An 18,377-nucleotide genomic window follows, 5' to 3' on the forward strand; every position below is an offset into this window, starting at 1 on the left:
CTTCAGGGGCAAATCCGTAAAAGCCGAAGAGTGTGTCTGGCAGACTTGCGCGCGGGGCACAGAGTGTCCTGTCGAGTGCCCGGAGATCCTTGCGCAGAGTTCCCGAGGCGCGAAAGGCCCTCAATGCGTAAACAGCCCCGGTCTCACCGATTTCCCCCTCGACACTCGAGAACGGCACGAAATGGCATGCGGAACCGGCTGAAATTGGATACCAGAAAATCATGGCGTCAAGTGAGGCCTCTGTGCAGCGCTGTCTCACACGCTCATCTTTCCCAGCCTTTCCATCGAGTGTTACCGTGCCCAGTGAACCCCCCTGTCTTACGTTTAGGCGGGCGGCAGTGTGCCGTTCTCCAAGGACCTTGGAAGAGAGCGTCGAGATTCCCACCAGTGTGTGGCCACGGTCACAAGCCAGTGGATCCAGTCACAAGATGCGTGAAGAGCGTCAAGCTGAACGAGTGTGCCTTCTAACATTTTGACATTTTGCGTTTTGTCGGGCGCGTGTCTTACAGCGTGTATGCCTGCGCTCGTATACCAACTGTCGCGCGGCGTGTCTTGGCGCGACCTCTGACACATTTCTCTCTTTGTCTTCTAGCCACAGATGCAGCAACTGTACTTGCGAACATTTTTCGCCGTTTCCGGCTTTTTTCGAAAGCTCTTTCCGCGGTAATATTTAGAGAGCCTTTCGTCTGATGCAGGCCGTGCAGCCCGTCCGAGACACGGTTGGCTGTACCTTCCCTGCTGCTGGGCAGCATTTAGCTGGAACAGTCTACACGTTCACATCCATTAAACGCGTTTTTTCATTGACTGGCTTCTTCAACAAGTCGTAACCTCTGGTGTGACTCACCGTTGGGACTAACCCGTCAGCCGTTCTCGCAACCCCGGCAGCATGCAGGAGCCGGAGGACACGAGCTGGCCCGTTGAGGCCTTTGAGACCCATGTCACGAATTTTCTTGTATCCGACATGATTCAGGGGTTTTCTGGGGGGACCGAATCTTCGAGCAGTTCACAGGACTCGGGAAACCAAGAGCCATCTCGCGACAATGGGCCGGCTACCCTGGACGCGTCTGGCCCTTCCTCGAGTACACAGGGGGGAAGTACTCGGGAAGACACGGGGAACAAAGCTGAACCTCCGGGCGCTGTAGACTGCAGTTCAGTCCCGACGCAGAACGCGTGGAACCTCCCATCTTCTGTTCCCTCACTGGCAGCCCTTCCTCAAAGCTTTGGCCACGCGTTTCTGCCTCAACGACCGGGGAGTGGCGCAATTTTGGTTCCAAACATGATAACTTGTCGAGATGTACACGCTCCACGAGCCATGGACCTGCTCGTGCCACCGTCTATGGCAAACCCGCAGGCTTCCTCCGTGTGCGAACTGCCCCCAGAATCTCTCAAGCGGGCACCGGAACTGCCGTCAAGCTCCAAGGATTCGTACGCGACCAGCCAGGCGACAGGAGACTGTGCGTCCGTGAACGAAGGCCTGGTGCGTCCCTCCAGTTCGTCTGGGACCGTCGCGCAAGAATACGCCGAAGAAGGTGTGTCCGATTGTGCCTAGTCCCCCGGTAGTGTGGCGGCACTCGTTTTCTGTAGGTGCCATGTCTTTAGGTGGTGCCGCAAATGGGTGGGCCGTTCCAACCGGATGAAAGAGTGACAGCGGTGGCCCGATTATCACAAAGCGCGCCTTTTAGAGTGCTCTGGCTCGTATGTGCCGGGGCTTGGTCTCACAGTTACGCTTACCCCGATACAGTCGCCGTGTGGTTCGCTCACGTAGCACGAACGACGATGGTTTCACCAAGCAGCGATGACCAGTCCGGATCTCGATTTTTTTGCAGGCGAAGACGGATCGGGCAGCTGCGTCTATGTCTGGTCGACCACGTCGAGTGCACGAAATGAACAGACGGGCGATCGGTCCTCGGAGGCGGCAGGAATTGTGCTTTCTCAACCCAACAAATTCTCTTCCTATCTGCGGATCCTATCCGTGGCGTGCGGCCAGTCACTGGCTGCCTTCATCGCAGGTGAGTTGGGGGACGCGCTTTTGAACGGTTGCAGGCAGCGAAGCCAGTACCACAGCGGGGATTCACTTGCCACTCGCCGGTTCGTGGTTGAAGAGGAGTGTGGAACCAAGCGAGGTTCAGCCGGAGCAGACTAGGTGAACCTGCGCCCACATTCATCCATCCGTAAACTTGCGTGTGCATGCGTGCGTGGCAAGTGCGAAAAGAAGAGGTTCTTCGCGGCTTTGCAGCGACAGCAAACCGTAGTTAAGAACCGTCACACGTGCTCGCCGGAGCGCGAGAGCGTGGCAGGGATCCAAACGCACCAGCGCTATCTATGAAAAGGGATTCTGAGCATGCCTGCTCGCGTCTAGATCGCAGAGCTTGATTGCGGAGAAAAGCTTTTTTTTTTCATCAACCCCGGCAAGTGTGTGGCGAGATCTTCCTCCGCAGCGGACGGAAAACTGTATTGCTGGGACTGGGACCTAAGCAGCGGAGACCTTCACGCAAGCAGCCCACAACTTGTCGAGGGCGCCAATATCGAGAAGATGACGATCAAGCAGGTGTCGTGCGGAGCGAATCATCTCGCTTGCGTCAACGGTGAGCTTCGATGTTCCCTGCGGTCTAGACCGCATTTCAGCCGGCGCACTTCGAGTGCCCAGGTCTTTTCACTTTCTACCTGCAGGATGCCCACGAGCGCATCTGGAGAGCCACCTTTAGTCACGGGCCCCAGTGTAGAAGGCGTCTAAACCTGTGAGTTGTTTCTCAGATTCTGGCCGAGTCTTCACCTACGGGTCGAACGAGAGCGGCCAACGAGGCATGGCGGCAGAAGGCCCGCCGTCGTCCCGGTAAGAGAAGATGGGTGGGCTGCCTATGCTTTTGTTTTTCAGAAGGACTGTTTTTGTATGGGTGATCGTGTCTCTCACCAGCTTGGCGTGAAGAACTGATGCTATTTACCGCATATTCGGGGACATCAGGAAGGGAAACGGTTTCCTAGAAACGTCAATTTCGTGTGTGGTTTGTCGGCCGCCTGACTGCGTGTGCCTTTCCACCTGTTTTAAGTGCGGACCTTGTAATATGTCCACTGTTGAACGCGCCTCGGGATCGCTGCAAATGCCTGTCCTGGTCTGCTCAGGATTGCTGACGAAGTGTTTTTCTCATGCCGAGCGAAACAAGTGGCCTGCGGGCCTCAGTACACCCTGGTGGTCCTCGGTAGGCTGTATTTGTTGGGGGCGAGCAGGTCTCGGCATTTTTCCACGCGTGGATAGGAAAGTGTATGCCCTGTAGCACGGCACAGGGCCGGATCGTGTGCGCGTCTCATGCGGCGATCGCCACATTCAAGTAGAATCTTTCATGAAACACACTGGCCAGAGTGCAGGGTCATCGTGAAGCGTTGTATGTGTCCAAGTTCTTCTCCCGGGTGCGGCTACCAGCGTTCCGTTACATTATCGTTGTCGGGCATCCCACAACAAACCTGCTGCTTTTACCCTTTTGCTTTTCTCAGATGACGGCCGCGTTTATGGCATGGGAGACGGGAGCCACGGCGTACTGGGGAACGTTTCGAACAAGAGTAAGCCCAAGGTTCATGGAACTGCGTGCGGCTGGTTTGTGTCTCGGCGCGACAGCGGCCGCTCGTGCTGACAGAAACTACCCGCTGAGACTCAAAAAGGGGGCAGATGACTCCGTCAGTGATCAGAAAGAATTAAGCAGACTATCGCGCGAGGGCTGGAAGACGTCCTTCCGGTGCATGCGAGTGAGCTCGAGCGGCTCTTTGCGCGTCATTTTGTGCATGGATGATGAAGTTATCCACCGGCGCTACTGCAGCGTGGCCGCACACTCGCGCGTTTACAGCACTGCGAACAGAACCCTCGAGATTCGTAGACTTCCTGTGGCCCCCCTCGTGTACGTTCAACGTAACTGACTGTCTCCGTGCGACGGGCGCGTGAGATTGGCGTTAATTGGCCGTTTGTGTCGCTTGGCGTGGCTTCTGCGTTGTATTGAACCTTCTCCAGTTGTTCGAATTCCAACCAAGATCAACTTCCAGGACCGTCGCGTCGCCTTCGTTGCGGCCGGCATTAGCCATGCGTTAGCCATCACAGGTACGTTCACCGACCGGCTTGGGTCCGGCCGCCAGGCAAAAAAATGGTGAAGCTGGCGTATGGGTCTCCTTTTTCCAAAATGGAAACTTTTGAATTTGGCGCTGCGTCGTGTCGCCGGGCCTCTCTCGAATTTTCTCTGTGCCCAGACCTCGGAAGCACTTACGCCTGGGGCCGCAACGACTCTGGCCAGCTCGGCCTCGGCCACACGGACGATCGGTGGACACCGCAAGTGGTGAGCGCCGACGCTGGCGGTAGCGACACGTGGAAAGCTGAAAAGGTGGAGAGTTGGGTCGCAGTGGCGAGAACAGGCCGAGAAGACGCGTTGCTTGCTGGGAAGGGTGTTGAAAGGCAGCTGCTGCGACGTAACCAGATTCTAGGAGAGACCGTGTGTGAAAGATCTCTGCCCCGCATCCGTGGAAATGGAGTAGGCCCTCGCTGCACGTCTTGACACTTAACCCCTTGCGTACAGGGGGGTTAGCAATTTGGCAGACGTCTTGGTCGACTGACCGGTGTTTCCTCGTGGCATCCAAATGCAAATTGCCCGGCCGACTGAACGGCTCCTGCGTGTGAATGTGCGTGGCGTTAGGTGTGCGAACTCTCGGGCCACAAAACGATTATGGTCGCTGCGCATACGGCTAGCGTAGCTCTGACAAAGGAGAGAAAGCTGTTTGCCTGGGGGACGAACTCCCTTTTGTCCCCTGCGATGATTTTCTCACAACCGTTCCAAGATGTTGATTTGGGAGACGCCCTCTTTTGCCTGGCCGAAGACGGCGGCGAGCAGTCCCTTTTAGTTACTCCTTTGTGTCAGCTCCGTTCCGGCTCGTCCACGTCGGGCTGCATGCGAATCAGCTTGTCGGGGATCATGCAACTTTCGGCCGCTCCCGGCGTGCTCCTCGCCGTTGGACCCCCCTCGGACGGACCCGACGAGCCCGCTGAATATGTTCACGCGGAGGAGAGTTGCGGCGCGTCGTGGCCAGCGGCGACTGCAGAGACACAGGCTGGAGGTGGCGACGCCCTTTTCCCCGCGACGGCTACGCGGCACGCGCATCCCGAGGCGCCACTCAAGAGCGCCCTGCGGAGGTACTCCGAGGGGTGTCTCACCAGCGCCTCCCGTTCGTCCTCGGTGGGGAGCGAGAAATCTCGCAAGCGCGTCACGTTCGCAGACACAGTCACGCTCTTTTGCCTGGAGCCCCGACCAGAACTCCAGGCTCCAGACGACGCAAGTTCTCCCTCAGCGGATGCGGCACCTGGAGACCCGAAAGCCGTCAAAAACACGAAGCGGGTATCGGCGACTGTGCCCGCCCGGCAGGGCCAGAGCAGAAGCAAGGCGGACCCTAGCCGGCCTCGATCGCGATCGGCCAGCCCAGGGGGACGTTCACGTGAAAAGGGGGCGTCCTCCAACGCGACGCCTCCCTCGCGGCCCCAAATGCAGCCTTGTTTACGAGCGGGGAACAGTGCTTCTGCTACTGCCGCATCTGGCTCGGCAGGCGGTTCCAGCGGCCGGGCACCGGCTGCCGAGTCGGGGGCGTCTTGCGTCGATTCAAAGGCCAAGGCCACCAGGAAGCAGTCCGCTGTCGCGAGTCAAATGGGCAAGCAAAGCCCAGCGACTGAACGCGGAGGGAATGGTGACGCACCTCGAGCCGCCGCACAAGCCAAACGCCAGCTTCGCCGATCCGGAGATAGTGCTGCGGATCCGGCGCCGGCGACTGCCAAAGCACCCGACACGAACCTGGGTGACGGCGACAGCGGCCTAAAGGAAACTGCGGTGCGTGTAACAACAGAACAACCGGGAAAGCATGGCGCGGCCAGCCGACCTGAGAAGCCGGTTTCCGTGGCGACTGATGACGAGCTGGCAGGAGCCCTTGCGGCCGACGTTTGTCCCGGACCAAGTGGGGGCTCGACCCCGGAATTCGGATGCGTCAACAACGTGTACTTTGGCGGCAGCCCGTCCTCGTCCAACACGCCCTTGCCTGTTCACGGCGCATTCCCGTGCGGACAGGAGTTGGTGTCGGGCCATCTGGCCACACCGGGAAGCGCCGTCGCAGGGGATTCACTCCAGATGGCCGGGCCAGGGCCCACTGCAGGCGCCAGGCCTGGGAACTTCAAGGAGGAATTCAGCAAGCAGACTGCAGCACTCAGTCCGCACGAAAACGCATCTGCCATTGCACAGACGCTCGAAAGAAGCCACGCGTCGATGGCCTGCCCGAACGACCTGGCGCTGGCTCAAGCGGCGGCGCCGCAGCAAATGGAGTTTTTTCCCTTGTTCCGCGAAGGCATGGACGGCCCGGTCCACAGTCACGCGCAGAGGGCGGGCCCCAGAGTCGGCTCGGGAACAGCCGGAAGCGCCGTTGTTGGAATGCCCCTGCAAGAACGGTCTAGCGACCAAGCCAGCCTAGGCTGCCTGAGCCATCCTGCGCCGTTAACCGCGGTTGGGACGCATTTGCGGATGTTTCCACCAGCCAGCGACATGTCGGATCCGATGGCTGCTCCGCACGGGCAAGTTTGCGCATTCCCATCTTCGGTGGGCATGGTGGGGCGCCTCTCTGCGTCGAATGTGGGCTGGGGGCCGTCGCCGGCCGCTCCTTTCCCGGCAGCTCGGAACTGCTTTGGCCCACCAGACATGCTTCGCCAGCAACAGCCGCAGAATTTCTTTGCAGACTCGGAACTCGCTCGTCTGTACGACGTCTCGGACATCGTGAAGAAGCAGAAAGAATTCCGCGAAATTCGGAGCGTACTCTGCGCGTAAGAGCCGGCTGCAACACAGTGGATATATCGACTCCTGACAAGGGAAGATGTTTTAGTTTCACTGGTTACCTGTGTCTGATTAATAAAACGCGTTTGTACAACTGGATTCATTTTCGTCAGCAGCTTCGTTCGATGCGCTGGCCAGTAGGACAGTGCTTGTATAGGTCAGTGGGAGGCACCGCCTCGAATGGCCGGTCAGTCCGCGGAGTGGCGGGAGGCGTCTTGTGGCCGCGCGTGTACCCGGTAACTTTGGTTTCCCGGTGACTGCCGATCAGGGCACAGGAGGATATTGCGGAAGTGGAAAAAGAGAAGGAGGAGCTGCGGCGGGAGCTGCGAGAGACAAAGACGGCTTTGAAAGAATCCCTTGCAAAACTTGTAAGTCGTGACGGTTCTTGCGTGTGGGTTCCTCCCATGTTGTCGTGGCATCCCGCGAAGCCTTTGCCCGGAGCGAGCCATCCCGTGTGTCCCGTCAGCCTTGCTCCTTGCGCACTTGCATCTATCAAGGCTCGCCCACCCCTTGGCTCTGTATCGGCAGTTATGTTTCTTCGAGGGTACACCCGGTCTGTTGTCTCCAGGAGGAATCGGCTGAGGCTAACAGCGTTATGGAGCGGGCTCTCGCCGCTCAGAAGAAGCGAATTCAAACCCTGCAAGAAGAGCTCGACGAGGAGGCACAACAGAGCCATAATGACTTGACCCAAGTGCTGCAGGTGAGGCAGCTGCAAGATCGTCTCCAGCGTCGCAGCCAGTCGCTGAGACTCGCCTCATCGCGCCCTGACCACACCTTCTCTCTCTGTACGTGCAGAAGCTCAGTCAAGCGGAACAGGACCGAGCAAAGCTGGCTCGTTCTCTCGCTGCTGCGCAGGACTCCCTTCAGACGTAAGTGACCCGCAGCCACTTCTATGTAGCACTCCACCCGCGTTTGCTGGAGACTCGGAACACGCGGACCTCACCTGCTTGCACTTTGGAGGGTCAGCATTTAGACAGACGTCTGACTTTAGGGCAGCCGCGCGGTCCTCCCGCAGAGAGACCTACGCGGGACCGCAAGTTTCGCTGCCTTCGCCCTCCGCAGTGCTCATTGGCACCCGCTATGTTGCTTTGTCCTTTGCAGTTTTCAAAAGCACAAGCCGTTGCAGGTGAGCGCAGGCGCGGCGTCACAAGGCATGTGTGGCAGCGCACACTTCGTGTCGGCGCCTCTCTGTTGTGGTGGGCCGGAGCGCCGGACCCTGTGAATACAGTTGCGTGCTACAGAGAGAGTAAGTGCTTGCTCATCTTTTGAGATTGGGTCGCATTTTATGCTGCGTCCTGTTGTTCAGGAGCGACTGGAACGCGAGGCTTCGGCACTGAGACAACAGTTGAAAACTCAGAAAGACGAGCAGGTGAGTACCTTGCAAACACTGCGATGTAGGGTTTTATCCGAGCCGATGGGCTGGGGACCCGCATATGTGCTTGAACGCTTTTTCAGGTCGGGGAGATTCGATCTGAGTATGCTTTTTCGTCGAAATGCGTCGCGGCCGTCGTTTCCCCAAAGGAAACCAGAACCTATCTGCGAATTCCCTCTCGACATTGTGTTCCCTACCCAGGCGCATCAATTAAAACAGGCAGAAGAAGCCATAGGAGAGTGGCGTGAGGCTCATGCAAAGCTACAGGAGGCCTTGATGGAGGCGGAACAGAACCGCAAATCAGAGGTCGACGAACGCCAGGCTGAGGTTGACCGGTAGGTTCCGAAGTCAAGTCAACCTTGTAAGGGCTGCGTGCCGGCCTGCCGTTCGGGCTATGAGGCGCACCCCGCACTCTCGACATCCAGTTTACGAACGAAACTTCACACTTGTCGACGGCCCCGCGTGGTGTCTCTTCGTCGGAGACGAACCGTGCCTGTGGATGTTCCATTGCTCTATTGGGTACAGGTTGCAGAAGCAGCTTCAACAACTTGAGGAAGAATTGCAGCACGTGAAAGACCAGGTGGACATGGCATCCCAATCAACCATCGAAACCGGTAGGCACCTTGGCACGAGCAGTGATAACGGGGGTGTGGGTGAGGGAGTGGTGGGGCAACTTGTGGCCGTGTACGGCAGCCAGTCTGATCGTAGAAAGGCGCGGCGTGTGCCGCAGTAAACTTCTCTCCGCAGAACTTCCCGCCCTCGTTGAAACAAGCCGTTTCTATGTGGGGTGCGTCCGCGAGTATCCGCCGGAGTCTTGGTCGAATCCTGCGGCGATGCGAGTCTGTGGCGCCTCGGCGTTTCTCCCTGTTGATGCGGATGTTCCACATCCGACCGCTGGTGCCGTTTCCACGCGGCCACACACTTGTGCGCTGCTCGCATGCTTCCCTGCAGAACGGCAGCGCAGAGTCGCCGCGGAAGAGAGAGTCGACGAGCTCGAGGCAGCGCTGAACGAGTTGGCCGCCGATTTCGCTGCGAGCAAGAGAGCAAACACGCGGCAGAAACGCGAGCTGGACAGGTAAGTGTTTCGTGCGGAGTCGAACACCGCACTGAGTGGCTGACGCCGTGAGGGCGCGTGTTGAGGCGTCACTGCATTTGTGCTCACCGCGATCCTTCGCGCGAATCCATAGCTTCCAGTCGCGATGGGTCAGTGACAGCCACAGTGGCGGTCCCGCTAAATCAATTCTGTGGACGCACGAGGGCACCTCGTGGGCGAATGCGAGACTGTCCCAGAAGGCATTCCACGCTGAGACGCCGTCTCTGCTGGGTCTGAACTGTGTGAACCACTGCAGCGTGACTGAGGAAAAGCTACGAGCGCTCCAAGAGAACGAGGAACTGCGGGAGGAGCTGCAGAGGTGAGTCTCGCGCTCAGCATCGGCGATTCTGGTTTGTCCGGGAGTCTGGTGGCCTGGTGGTGTCCGTATGCTGGCCGGAAGCAGGACTGCGTCACAAGCCTGTGTAGATCTTTCGTCGGTTTCACCGTCACAAAAGTGTAGAAACGCGCTGTAGAAACTGCCGCCACCATCGCTGGGTGTTGGTAGCTCCTGCGGGAAACAGAGTTCCGCCAAAGTTTTTCCTCGCAAAGCACACCGCGTGGCACGCAGGGCAGGGTCTCACCACAGCGCGGGGCCTTCCTGTGTGCGACTCTACAGAGCGCGAGACGAGATTGGAAAGGAGGAAGTGCGCGTGAGCAGCCTCCAGAGCGAGATTCAAGAGTAAGTCGCGAGAAACAGGCGATGGATTCCGCATAGGCTTCCTATCTCCGCAAACAGCGTGCTTTGTCTTGCCCAGGGGAAGCGCCTACTGGTACACACGTAATACTCGTGCAAGTTCGTTCTGCGCTACCCTTCAGGTTGCGGGTCGCGGCTTCAGGTGCAGAGTTGGCGAAGAATCGGTGAGCTTGGCACTCGGGCCGCGGCAGATACCGCGAGTGGCTGCGCCGCGAGATCGATCTCTCTCACAAGCGCCTGTGTCAAAATCTGCCGTGTGAGATTGCTTTTCCAGGCAGCTCGAAGTAACGGAGCATCTTGAGCAGAAGGTCGCAGAACTGACCGGAGAGCTGTCCAGGTGAGAACGGACAGGAAGTGACGAAGGCGCTGTGGCAGCTGAGGATACGGCAGGGCTCCAATCGATCTGCCTGTGGCCGGGTTGTGCCCATCGCCGCCTCGCGAGTTTCCTGCGTCGTCGATGGGGTCCCTTTCGCCCACTTCACGTTCTCCAAAATAAACGTTTTCGTCTCTGTATCTGTTTCTGGCTGCAGCTGTAAAGAGGAGATTGCGAAAAAGGAAGAGCAACTTCAAAAATATGCACAGGTGCGTCTTCGAACCCTGTCTTTTCGGGCGCACTGCGTCCGCTGAGTTCATGCGTGCAGTGCAGCAGATGGGAGTATCCGTTCTTGGCCTGGTGTATGCCATACGCAGTGCAAAATCGCTGTACTTCGCTGAATCCGCATTCCTAGTCCTGTGTGTGGCCAGCGTGAACTGCTGGGCACCCGGACGTTGCAGCTAGCTTTTGATCTGTGTAGCCCGCGTTCCATGATAGTCTAGCGTAGTTGGCATATCCGAGAGCTTCATTCGGCGTGAGTCGTTGCAAATCACACCTGTTTGCGACAGGCAAAAAACGCACAGGAATGTCGGAAAGTCAGCGATAGTCAGATTTCCGTGGAACACCCTTGCAGACTCTGACGAACCAGTGATGACGCGTTTGTGAAAGCGGCGGAGCGATGGGTCCACATGCGCGTCAAGGCACATCTCGCTACTCTGCATCGAGCTTTGCGTTGGGGAGCCATCCGTACACCGCCTGCGTTGCCTGCTGTCCATTCGTGCAGCTGGCCAAGCACGCCACCGTTCTTGCACCTGCCAGCCCGTGCACGGAATGTCAGAACTTGAAAACGGAGTTGCTTCGTACAACCGACCAAAGAAACACGGTGAGAGTGGCTGCAGAGGCATGCGTTTCCACTGCCCCGCTGAGAGCCCGTGCAGGCGGGTTGCGCTGTTCCTGAAGGTCGCACACACGCTAGGGATGCTGTTTAGGCGGTGTTTGTAGTGACCGGGCGTGGTGATGGAGATTCCTCACTGTGCCTGCAGATGAGCTCACAGATCGAGGCCTTGCAGTCCGACCTGACCGCACACCAGAACGCGGCCAGAGATCAGCAGAGTGTCCTCCACGAACTCCAGATGGAGCTGACTGTTTACAAGCAGCGCCAAGCATCGGAGCTACAGGCAATCACCGAACAGGTAGGTGTTCTTCTGGTACCCGTACAGAGATACGGGTTTCAACAAATCCTGTTTCGACAGATTCACTCGCATAGCGCCAACCCGCAGAGTGGCTAGTTAGGCGAGGCTGTTCAAAACACATTGTCAGATGGGGACTGCCGTCTGTACCACTTACGCCTCCTGCTAGAGGGGCAGAAGCGAACCGGTGTGGGCGCTGGCGAGAATGTTCGCGGGTGGATTTTCACTCCGGGCAGCAAGCATCTTGTCTTTTGTGCAGAAAACGTATCTGGAAAAGAAGGTCCACGACCTTGAAGAGGCGAAAGAAGGTAAGTTGCCAGTTCAGGTTGGTCCGGAACCCGTTCACGTTACGGGGTCCTTTGTTTACAGCTTGCACCGTTACATTCAGGAGCATGCCGTTATATTCGATAAGCGGGCGGCGACTGCGCGCTCCACTCCAGGCAGGCTCGACTCCCCGCGCACGCGGGGAAAGTTCCAGTTGGAGCGTTTTGTGCACTTACTGTGGCTTGTCCGTGCAGAAGTCGAAGAAAGCGTTGCGTCTTTGCAGGAAGAGCTCAGTTGTCTCAAGAAGGAAGACGAGGCACAGAAAATTAGGGAGCGCCTGGTCACTGCGCAGGTACGTCGAGAAGAGTCGCGCGGTGAAGCTTCGGCTCTAAACTTTCCTCACACAGGGTAGCGAGTGAGCAGAAAAACAACCCGCGGACGCTTTCGGGAACGTGGCCCACGCGAGGCTCCTTCTTTCACCGTGTCATTACGAAATGCTGGAAGCCTCTGTAGCAACGGGACCCTAACGTGTGGCGAAAGGGGTGTGGTGCGGCTGTGCAGGTCGATCAGCTCTTCCAAGTCCTTCGCCACCATGTAGACCTCGAGGCATCGGTCAGTGACAGCGAGAAGAGCAGCGCGAAAGACTCGCCGGCCGCCGATGGAATTTCCGAGCATCCCGTGGTTGCAGTATCGAGGGCGATCAGCATCTGGACTTTCGAAGATGTCCACTCAATCTGCGAGAAATGGAATCTAGCCCTTCTCGTCGACGCCGAACTGCACAAACTCCGAGATCGGCTATTCGACTTGTAAGCCTCGGATTCTCCTGCGTTTGCGCGGGTCACAAAAGCTGCGTGGCCAGTTGACCACGAATCTGTGTTGCTCCAAACTGTCGAACACCCTGTGTGGACCGAAAAGACTCTGAGTCACATCCGGACTGTTTTCGGTTCTTTGCACTGGAGGTACAGCGTTCGGGACAGGACCCGGGGAAGGAATCATCGGATACACATGTGCGTTTTCTGGCGAATTTCAGGACAAGGAGGGAAACCGAGTTGAAGGGCCAGTTGGCTGAAGCTGCTGACCACCAGCAAAAGGAACTTCAGTGAGTCACGGCTGTGCAGGCGACGCTTTAGGACAACACAGGATGAGAGTTCCAGTTCCCCTCTGTTGTCGTTCCTTGTCAATCACTGCGGCCGCCTGTGTTTGCTGGGATGCAGAGCGCGGCAAAAACTGGAGGAACTTGAGGAGAAACTTCGTCGGACACAAGAAGATGCCGAAAGAAATGAGAAGAAGATGCAAGAAGCTCAGCAGGTTGGTCTGGGCTTTGTGTCCCGCCAGCAGAGGCATGGCGCGGTCCTGAGCGCGTGCTGGGCTCACGAGAAGTCTTTTCTGAAGTGTACACACCGTACACTCTAGGAATTTCTTACTTCCGTGGCTGGTCATCGTCGACTCTGTTTCATCTAGGGCGTTACAAGCACCTTTTGAACCCTGCATTCTTGCTCTTTTTCGATGCTTTTCAGGCCGGAAGTTGGTCAACGGCGCGTTTCTTGGAGCAACAAAAGTACTTCGAGATGGAATTAGGCATAACAAAGCGAGTAAGGCCCCCAACAAGTGGTTTACGCGTTGGTAGTCTCTGGATGGCCTCTCCGCCTTGCTTCGCGCGCGGCAGTTCCCAAGACGCATTCCAGGATTTCTGCCTTGTGCATGCAATGCAGCAACTGACCGAGTGCCGGTCCGAAGTACACCAGCTTAGAACGAGAAACAGCGCTCTGCTTCTCGATCTCACCAAGCAGGAAGAGCGCATCGCAAACCTCATCAAGCAGAACGAGCGACTTGCGGCTCGACGGCGGCAATCCCGCCTCCAAACTGACCGGTCTGCTACCAGTACAAGCGCTTCTTCACTGGAGCTCGGGCCTGGTGGACCGGCATTCCCACTTGAAGAAATCTGTGAAGGCACATCTCCCAGAAAGCCTGAATCCGCGTCTCCGAGACGCGGGTCCAAGTCCCGGGCGAATCGTGTCGACATGGTGGCGACCTGAGGGACCGGCCTGAGAGCCGCGACATCCGAAAGAGTTTCTTCGTTGTCCGGCGAGTGCCTCCGGCAGTTTGCAAGGGTGGGGCTCCATTCCCCCTGAAAGAGTGCACGTGTGCTCACTCAACAGTTGGAGCAGTGTGTTCCGTCGCCACTTTGTTTTTCGTGCTTCTTTTGAATCGAGATTCCGAGCTTGAGGGCTCGGTTCCTCTCGAGCGCAAAAACTTCTTGAACATGCAGCCCTTAAACGAGATTCTTTCGAAACTCTCCCCCCTGTGCCCGGGTGAGGGCCCCGCAACGACGCTAGCCAGCAGACTACCAGATGGAGACGCAGCGACTCGTAGGAAGACGAGTTCTGCCGTATTTGTTTTCTAGCGCGGGCAGACTCTTGGAATCACGGCTCGTGACAAACAGTGTCCTTCCCTTTGGAGAGACGGGATGGGGCGGCACTGACCCTCGACAAATCTTGCACACAACCTCGAGGGAGTGCGCACAGCACTCGATGCACAGAAATGTTAATGACAAAAGCAATCCTCGTGCCCCTACAAGCCGCGAAATGTTGAAACCACCCCCGCTGCTTCGCCGCTGTTATGGTTCCCGTCCCGCCGTCTCTCCTCCACACGGCAGACCAAGTCTTCGATGCCACGCAGAAGAAACGAGGCCTTGCTTCCCTCGCCTGAAATGAGAGCAGCGGGCCAAAAAGCTATGGATCTCTCGCTGGCCGTTTCTTCCCATCAAAGACTCGACGCGTGCCATGTCGATCGAAACCGCGAGACGCTATCACTTACACCGAAAGAGTCAGAAAGGCGCGCAAATCTTGAACCACCTCGCCAGACGCTTTCGTGCGAGGGGAAAAGGCACCAAAGTAAACGGCCGTCGGCCTCGGTTATCACGTCTCTACATTCCATAAAGGAACAAGCCCGTGGCAGTTGACTCAAGCAGCCATATCCGAGGGTATCTTTCTTCAAAAATGCCGAGGTCGTGGTGTTTGTTTCCTGTTTTATTTCTCGTTCTCTCGTGTCGTTTTCTCTACCGAAAAGGCGAAAACAAGATGAAGCAAACTGAACAGCTCCAGGACAAGTGGACACCAGGACAGCGAAGAGCAAACAGATTCTTCTTGCCTCCCACCCTCTCAGTCAGCCGGTTGTTCCCTGCATCGGGACCGTAAGCAACAGTCGCTTCTTCTCGGTCGCTTCGCTCCCTTCATCTTTGTTTCGCGTTTCTTCTTTGAAAAAAGAACGGAACGCGCCTCACACACGTTGTCTGCGCCTCGCCTTCTTCTCCGCCTTCTCGGCTGCGCATTCCTCGCTTTGTCAGTGAAGAGTCTATTGGTGAAGGGTTCGCCGAACTTGTCTCTGAAACTCCGAAGGATTTGAGCGCAGAAGCGCCGCCGCTTCCTGGTTCAGCGGATCACTCGGATTCGGCTCCTGCGCATGTACATACACCGCCCGACACCCCTGCATGTAGAATGAATACGTGCATATCGATAAAGGAATCTCAAGTTATGTGGACGTGTTTTAAACCAGCACACAACTCTAAACATGTTCATGCACCCACCAGCTATATATGCGTCCTCCCCCTCAGTGCCTAGCTACGTCTATCCAGAGATCTACCCCGACAGACAGCAAGACGGGGATGCACGGATCTTCCAGCCACCAGGAGATGCGCGCAGGCACTAGGTTTCTCATCTACCTACTTTGTTGTACATCAAGATGCCTTGTGTACAAGGACCAATCGATTTTATTTTCGGAGAAAGGCCGTGCACCTTGAAGCGAAAAGGTGGCTCACCAGAAACAGGTGGAGGAGGCCGTACATGACGGACGAGATGGAGAGAACGGGCTTCCAGTCCTCTCGCAAAATGTTCAGACACACATTTCCTTTCTGGTCAATGTTTGGGTGATAAATCTGAAACAGAGCAGTAGAATGGACTTTTTCACGGCGTGTCGTGTTTCCGAATACAGAAAGATACTGAATAGGAACCCGAATGCATAAAGTGCACGCACACAGAGAGGTTCTCGCTCGCACCAAAGGAGTTTGTGCTGACTCTACAGAAACGATACATGTATATATATGCACAGATGTATATCAACGGCACGACATAGCTTTTGCTTCTGGAGCGACTGGTACGGAAGACGATGGAGGTCTTTGACCATCCGCAGGGAAGAAGAGAGCAGCTCGACCTCTCGGGAATCGACGGGCTCCGAGATGCGTTGAATACCGGAGGTACGGATGAAAGAAGGGCATTCTCGAACCAGACACCACTATGCATCGCCCCGTTCACCGAAGCGTACATACACAGCATCCGTGAGTCCAGAAACCGCGCGAAAGCCGGGTGTCGTTACCTGGTCCATGCATTTGACTTTCGGCGGGTCATGCGGGTAGTTTGGGGGGATGGAAATGAAGAAGAGGAATTTGCCTCCTCTCCAGAAGCCATCATCAGGAGCAATTCTTAACTGCATGTCCAACAGACTGCTCCCGCCACCCGACTGGAGCGCAAGAGCGTCCGAGCTGCGCTTCCCAAGAGACCCGTTCTTCGACGAAAAGGTCAAGACACATTGGTCAGGGAGGTCCAAATCCTCCAGTTCTTTCTGCAGACGAATTTCCCCGGGAAAGCGACGTCTTTCCTGAGCCGGATTCGAAGACGCAGCTGAAGCTGCGTTGACACCTGAGGAAAGGCTGCTGCCTGTGTCCCCCGAGACTGGCGTGCCCGTGTTCTTCGGGGCCTCAGTCGCGCCTCCCGCATTCTCCTGAGAAGATACACCCTGCTTAGGTCTTCCGCGACCTACGCCGTACAGCTTTAACATGTCGAGAAGCAGGTAGAGACACGGTTGAAACAAAGAGAGCGGCAGGGCTTTACCGCGGACAGGCGCCAGGACCACTTGGAACAGACGCGACGTCAAAAAAGGACACACGGAACAGCCGAGAAGGGGAACAGGCAGGCTGGTTTCGAGTCAAGCCGGGACAGATAACAAATCTGCAGTCTTCGGGAAGAGAAGAAAGGGTCAAATTCCTGCGCCGAAAACAAAAGAGCAAGGCATCAAATAAGCCACGAGAGTGGACGAGGGAGGCAGAGACAAACAGACCCGTCTGTCGCAAAGCCAGGAAGAAGAGAAGGGAACAACAACATCCGGAGATAGGGAAGACGAGAGTGGAGAGCAACGACTAAAAGGACAGGTGGAGGAGTTGATTCCCGCCGAGAAGAGCCATCGTGACATGGCAGCGATCAACGGAGACACTGTCCCCGGAAAAGCCAGCGTCTCTCCGCCGGCGACGGTGACGAAAACATGGGAAAACGCGAAACGTGAAGGAGGATAGACAGTGGAGAACAGAGGAGACTTGGAGAGGGAACACTTGAGGGGAAACTCTGAAAAGACCGCACGTTCCTCTCAGAGAGCAGGAGAGGATGGAACCCCTGTCGATCTTCCCGCGACGTCGAGAAGTCTGCTAGCCAACTACTGGTACTAGGAAATAGGAGATCGCGTTTCTGGGTGCTACAGCGATTACAAACCTCTGGAGACAGTTTGTTCCCTATGCTCTGCTAACACAATAGAACTTGGATCCGGTTCTTGGGAAAACGACTTCCGAACCCCCAATATGGATTGGTACAACGAAGTTACCATATCCTCCGTCCCCTTTTCGTCCGACTGTCTTTGTCGCGGTTTTCACGGGATGAGCGCGAGGAGATCGGGAAGTGTAAAGAGACAGTGGAGACACGAGGGCGACGCAGGGATGACAGAAGGCAGGCAACGTCTTAACTTTGTTGCTCTCTTGACCCTTGCCGCGACGAAACAGGTGAGGCAAGGACGATAGTAAGAGGTACGGGACGAAGAGAAAAAACACGACAGGAAAAGCACGGGCGCGAAGCACGGTCGCACACGGAGAGAGCTGGTCAAGAAAAATGTGGAGAAAGGGAAGAGGTACCAGAACAAGGGATAGAAAGGAAACAACGAAGAAGAGAAGAAAACGGAGAGGTCAGAATGGGAGAAGTAGGGACATCGGTCTCATTCAAAAATGCAGGTAACAAAGAGGGGCCAGACTAGGGTACAAACGAAGTTGAACGCGTGTCAAATGCTGGCGTTGGCCACAGAATGAAAGGGTTGTTCGCCAAGTGAGATGCAAAACAGATAAGCGAAAGCGTACATGCATGTGGCAACGAGTGAACGGCAGCAAAAACAGTCGTCCGGGTAGCTCTTCATTGGCTTGGCACGTCGGAGAAAAACCGCGCGAGCAGACACATGCAGCGGCTTTTTTTTTACCGGGAACGAGGTCGCGATACGATCCGAGGGACTTCTGGCCGAATATTTTCTCACGTGCTATACCACATTTTCAGAGAAAATCACATTTCCTTCTAGCTCTGTCGGGCGAATGAGTGGTACTTTTTCCCTTGATAGCACAGCCGACGAATCCGGTGTGCTTTGACCCCCCGGGCAGAGAAGAGGCACAGGAGCTCGAGTCGCACACGATCATGTTTATCATCAGACTTGGCCTCGAAAAGAACATTTGGTACAACGTAGAAGGGTCGCATCACGTGTTTTTATTTAGAGAGAAAAATGCAAACATATTCCGGAAAACCACATCATCAGGTC

General features: G+C 56.4%; 2 protein-coding genes across 2 annotated transcripts; one reads left to right on the forward strand and one right to left on the reverse strand.

Annotated features, from left to right (window-relative positions):
• Positions 1 to 1,336: 1,336 nt before the first annotated feature.
• On the forward strand, positions 1,337 to 13,798 carry NCLIV_019420 (regulator of chromosome condensation domain-containing protein; the record flags this gene model as incomplete). Its single annotated transcript, XM_003882136.1, has 30 exons — positions 1,337 to 1,529; positions 1,827 to 2,009; positions 2,439 to 2,585; positions 2,755 to 2,833; positions 3,121 to 3,197; positions 3,490 to 3,555; positions 3,998 to 4,084; positions 4,231 to 4,316; positions 4,671 to 6,826; positions 7,105 to 7,204; positions 7,405 to 7,536; positions 7,632 to 7,705; positions 7,938 to 7,962; positions 8,143 to 8,205; positions 8,410 to 8,543; positions 8,734 to 8,822; positions 9,160 to 9,283; positions 9,558 to 9,620; positions 9,918 to 9,980; positions 10,118 to 10,159; positions 10,270 to 10,332; positions 10,526 to 10,577; positions 11,352 to 11,501; positions 11,758 to 11,806; positions 12,017 to 12,114; positions 12,324 to 12,568; positions 12,793 to 12,861; positions 12,977 to 13,070; positions 13,280 to 13,354; positions 13,475 to 13,798. 30 exons carry the CDS (start codon positions 1,337 to 1,339, stop codon positions 13,796 to 13,798), a joined length of 5,202 nt encoding a protein of 1,733 aa, XP_003882185.1.
• A 1,318-nt stretch (positions 13,799 to 15,116) lies between these two features.
• NCLIV_019430 (Ubiquitin carrier protein, related) lies at positions 15,117 to 16,595 on the reverse strand (the record flags this gene model as incomplete). The annotated part of the gene is made up of 3 exons (XM_003882137.1): positions 15,117 to 15,218; positions 15,580 to 15,696; positions 16,134 to 16,595. The coding sequence occupies 3 exons, from the start codon at positions 16,593 to 16,595 to the stop codon at positions 15,117 to 15,119; spliced, it is 681 nt and encodes a 226-aa protein (XP_003882186.1).
• Between the last annotated feature and the right edge of the window lie 1,782 nt (positions 16,596 to 18,377).

Source organism: Neospora caninum, chromosome VIIa, assembly GCF_000208865.1.
Source record: "Neospora caninum Liverpool complete genome, chromosome VIIa".
NCBI lineage: Eukaryota > Apicomplexa > Conoidasida > Eucoccidiorida > Sarcocystidae > Neospora > Neospora caninum.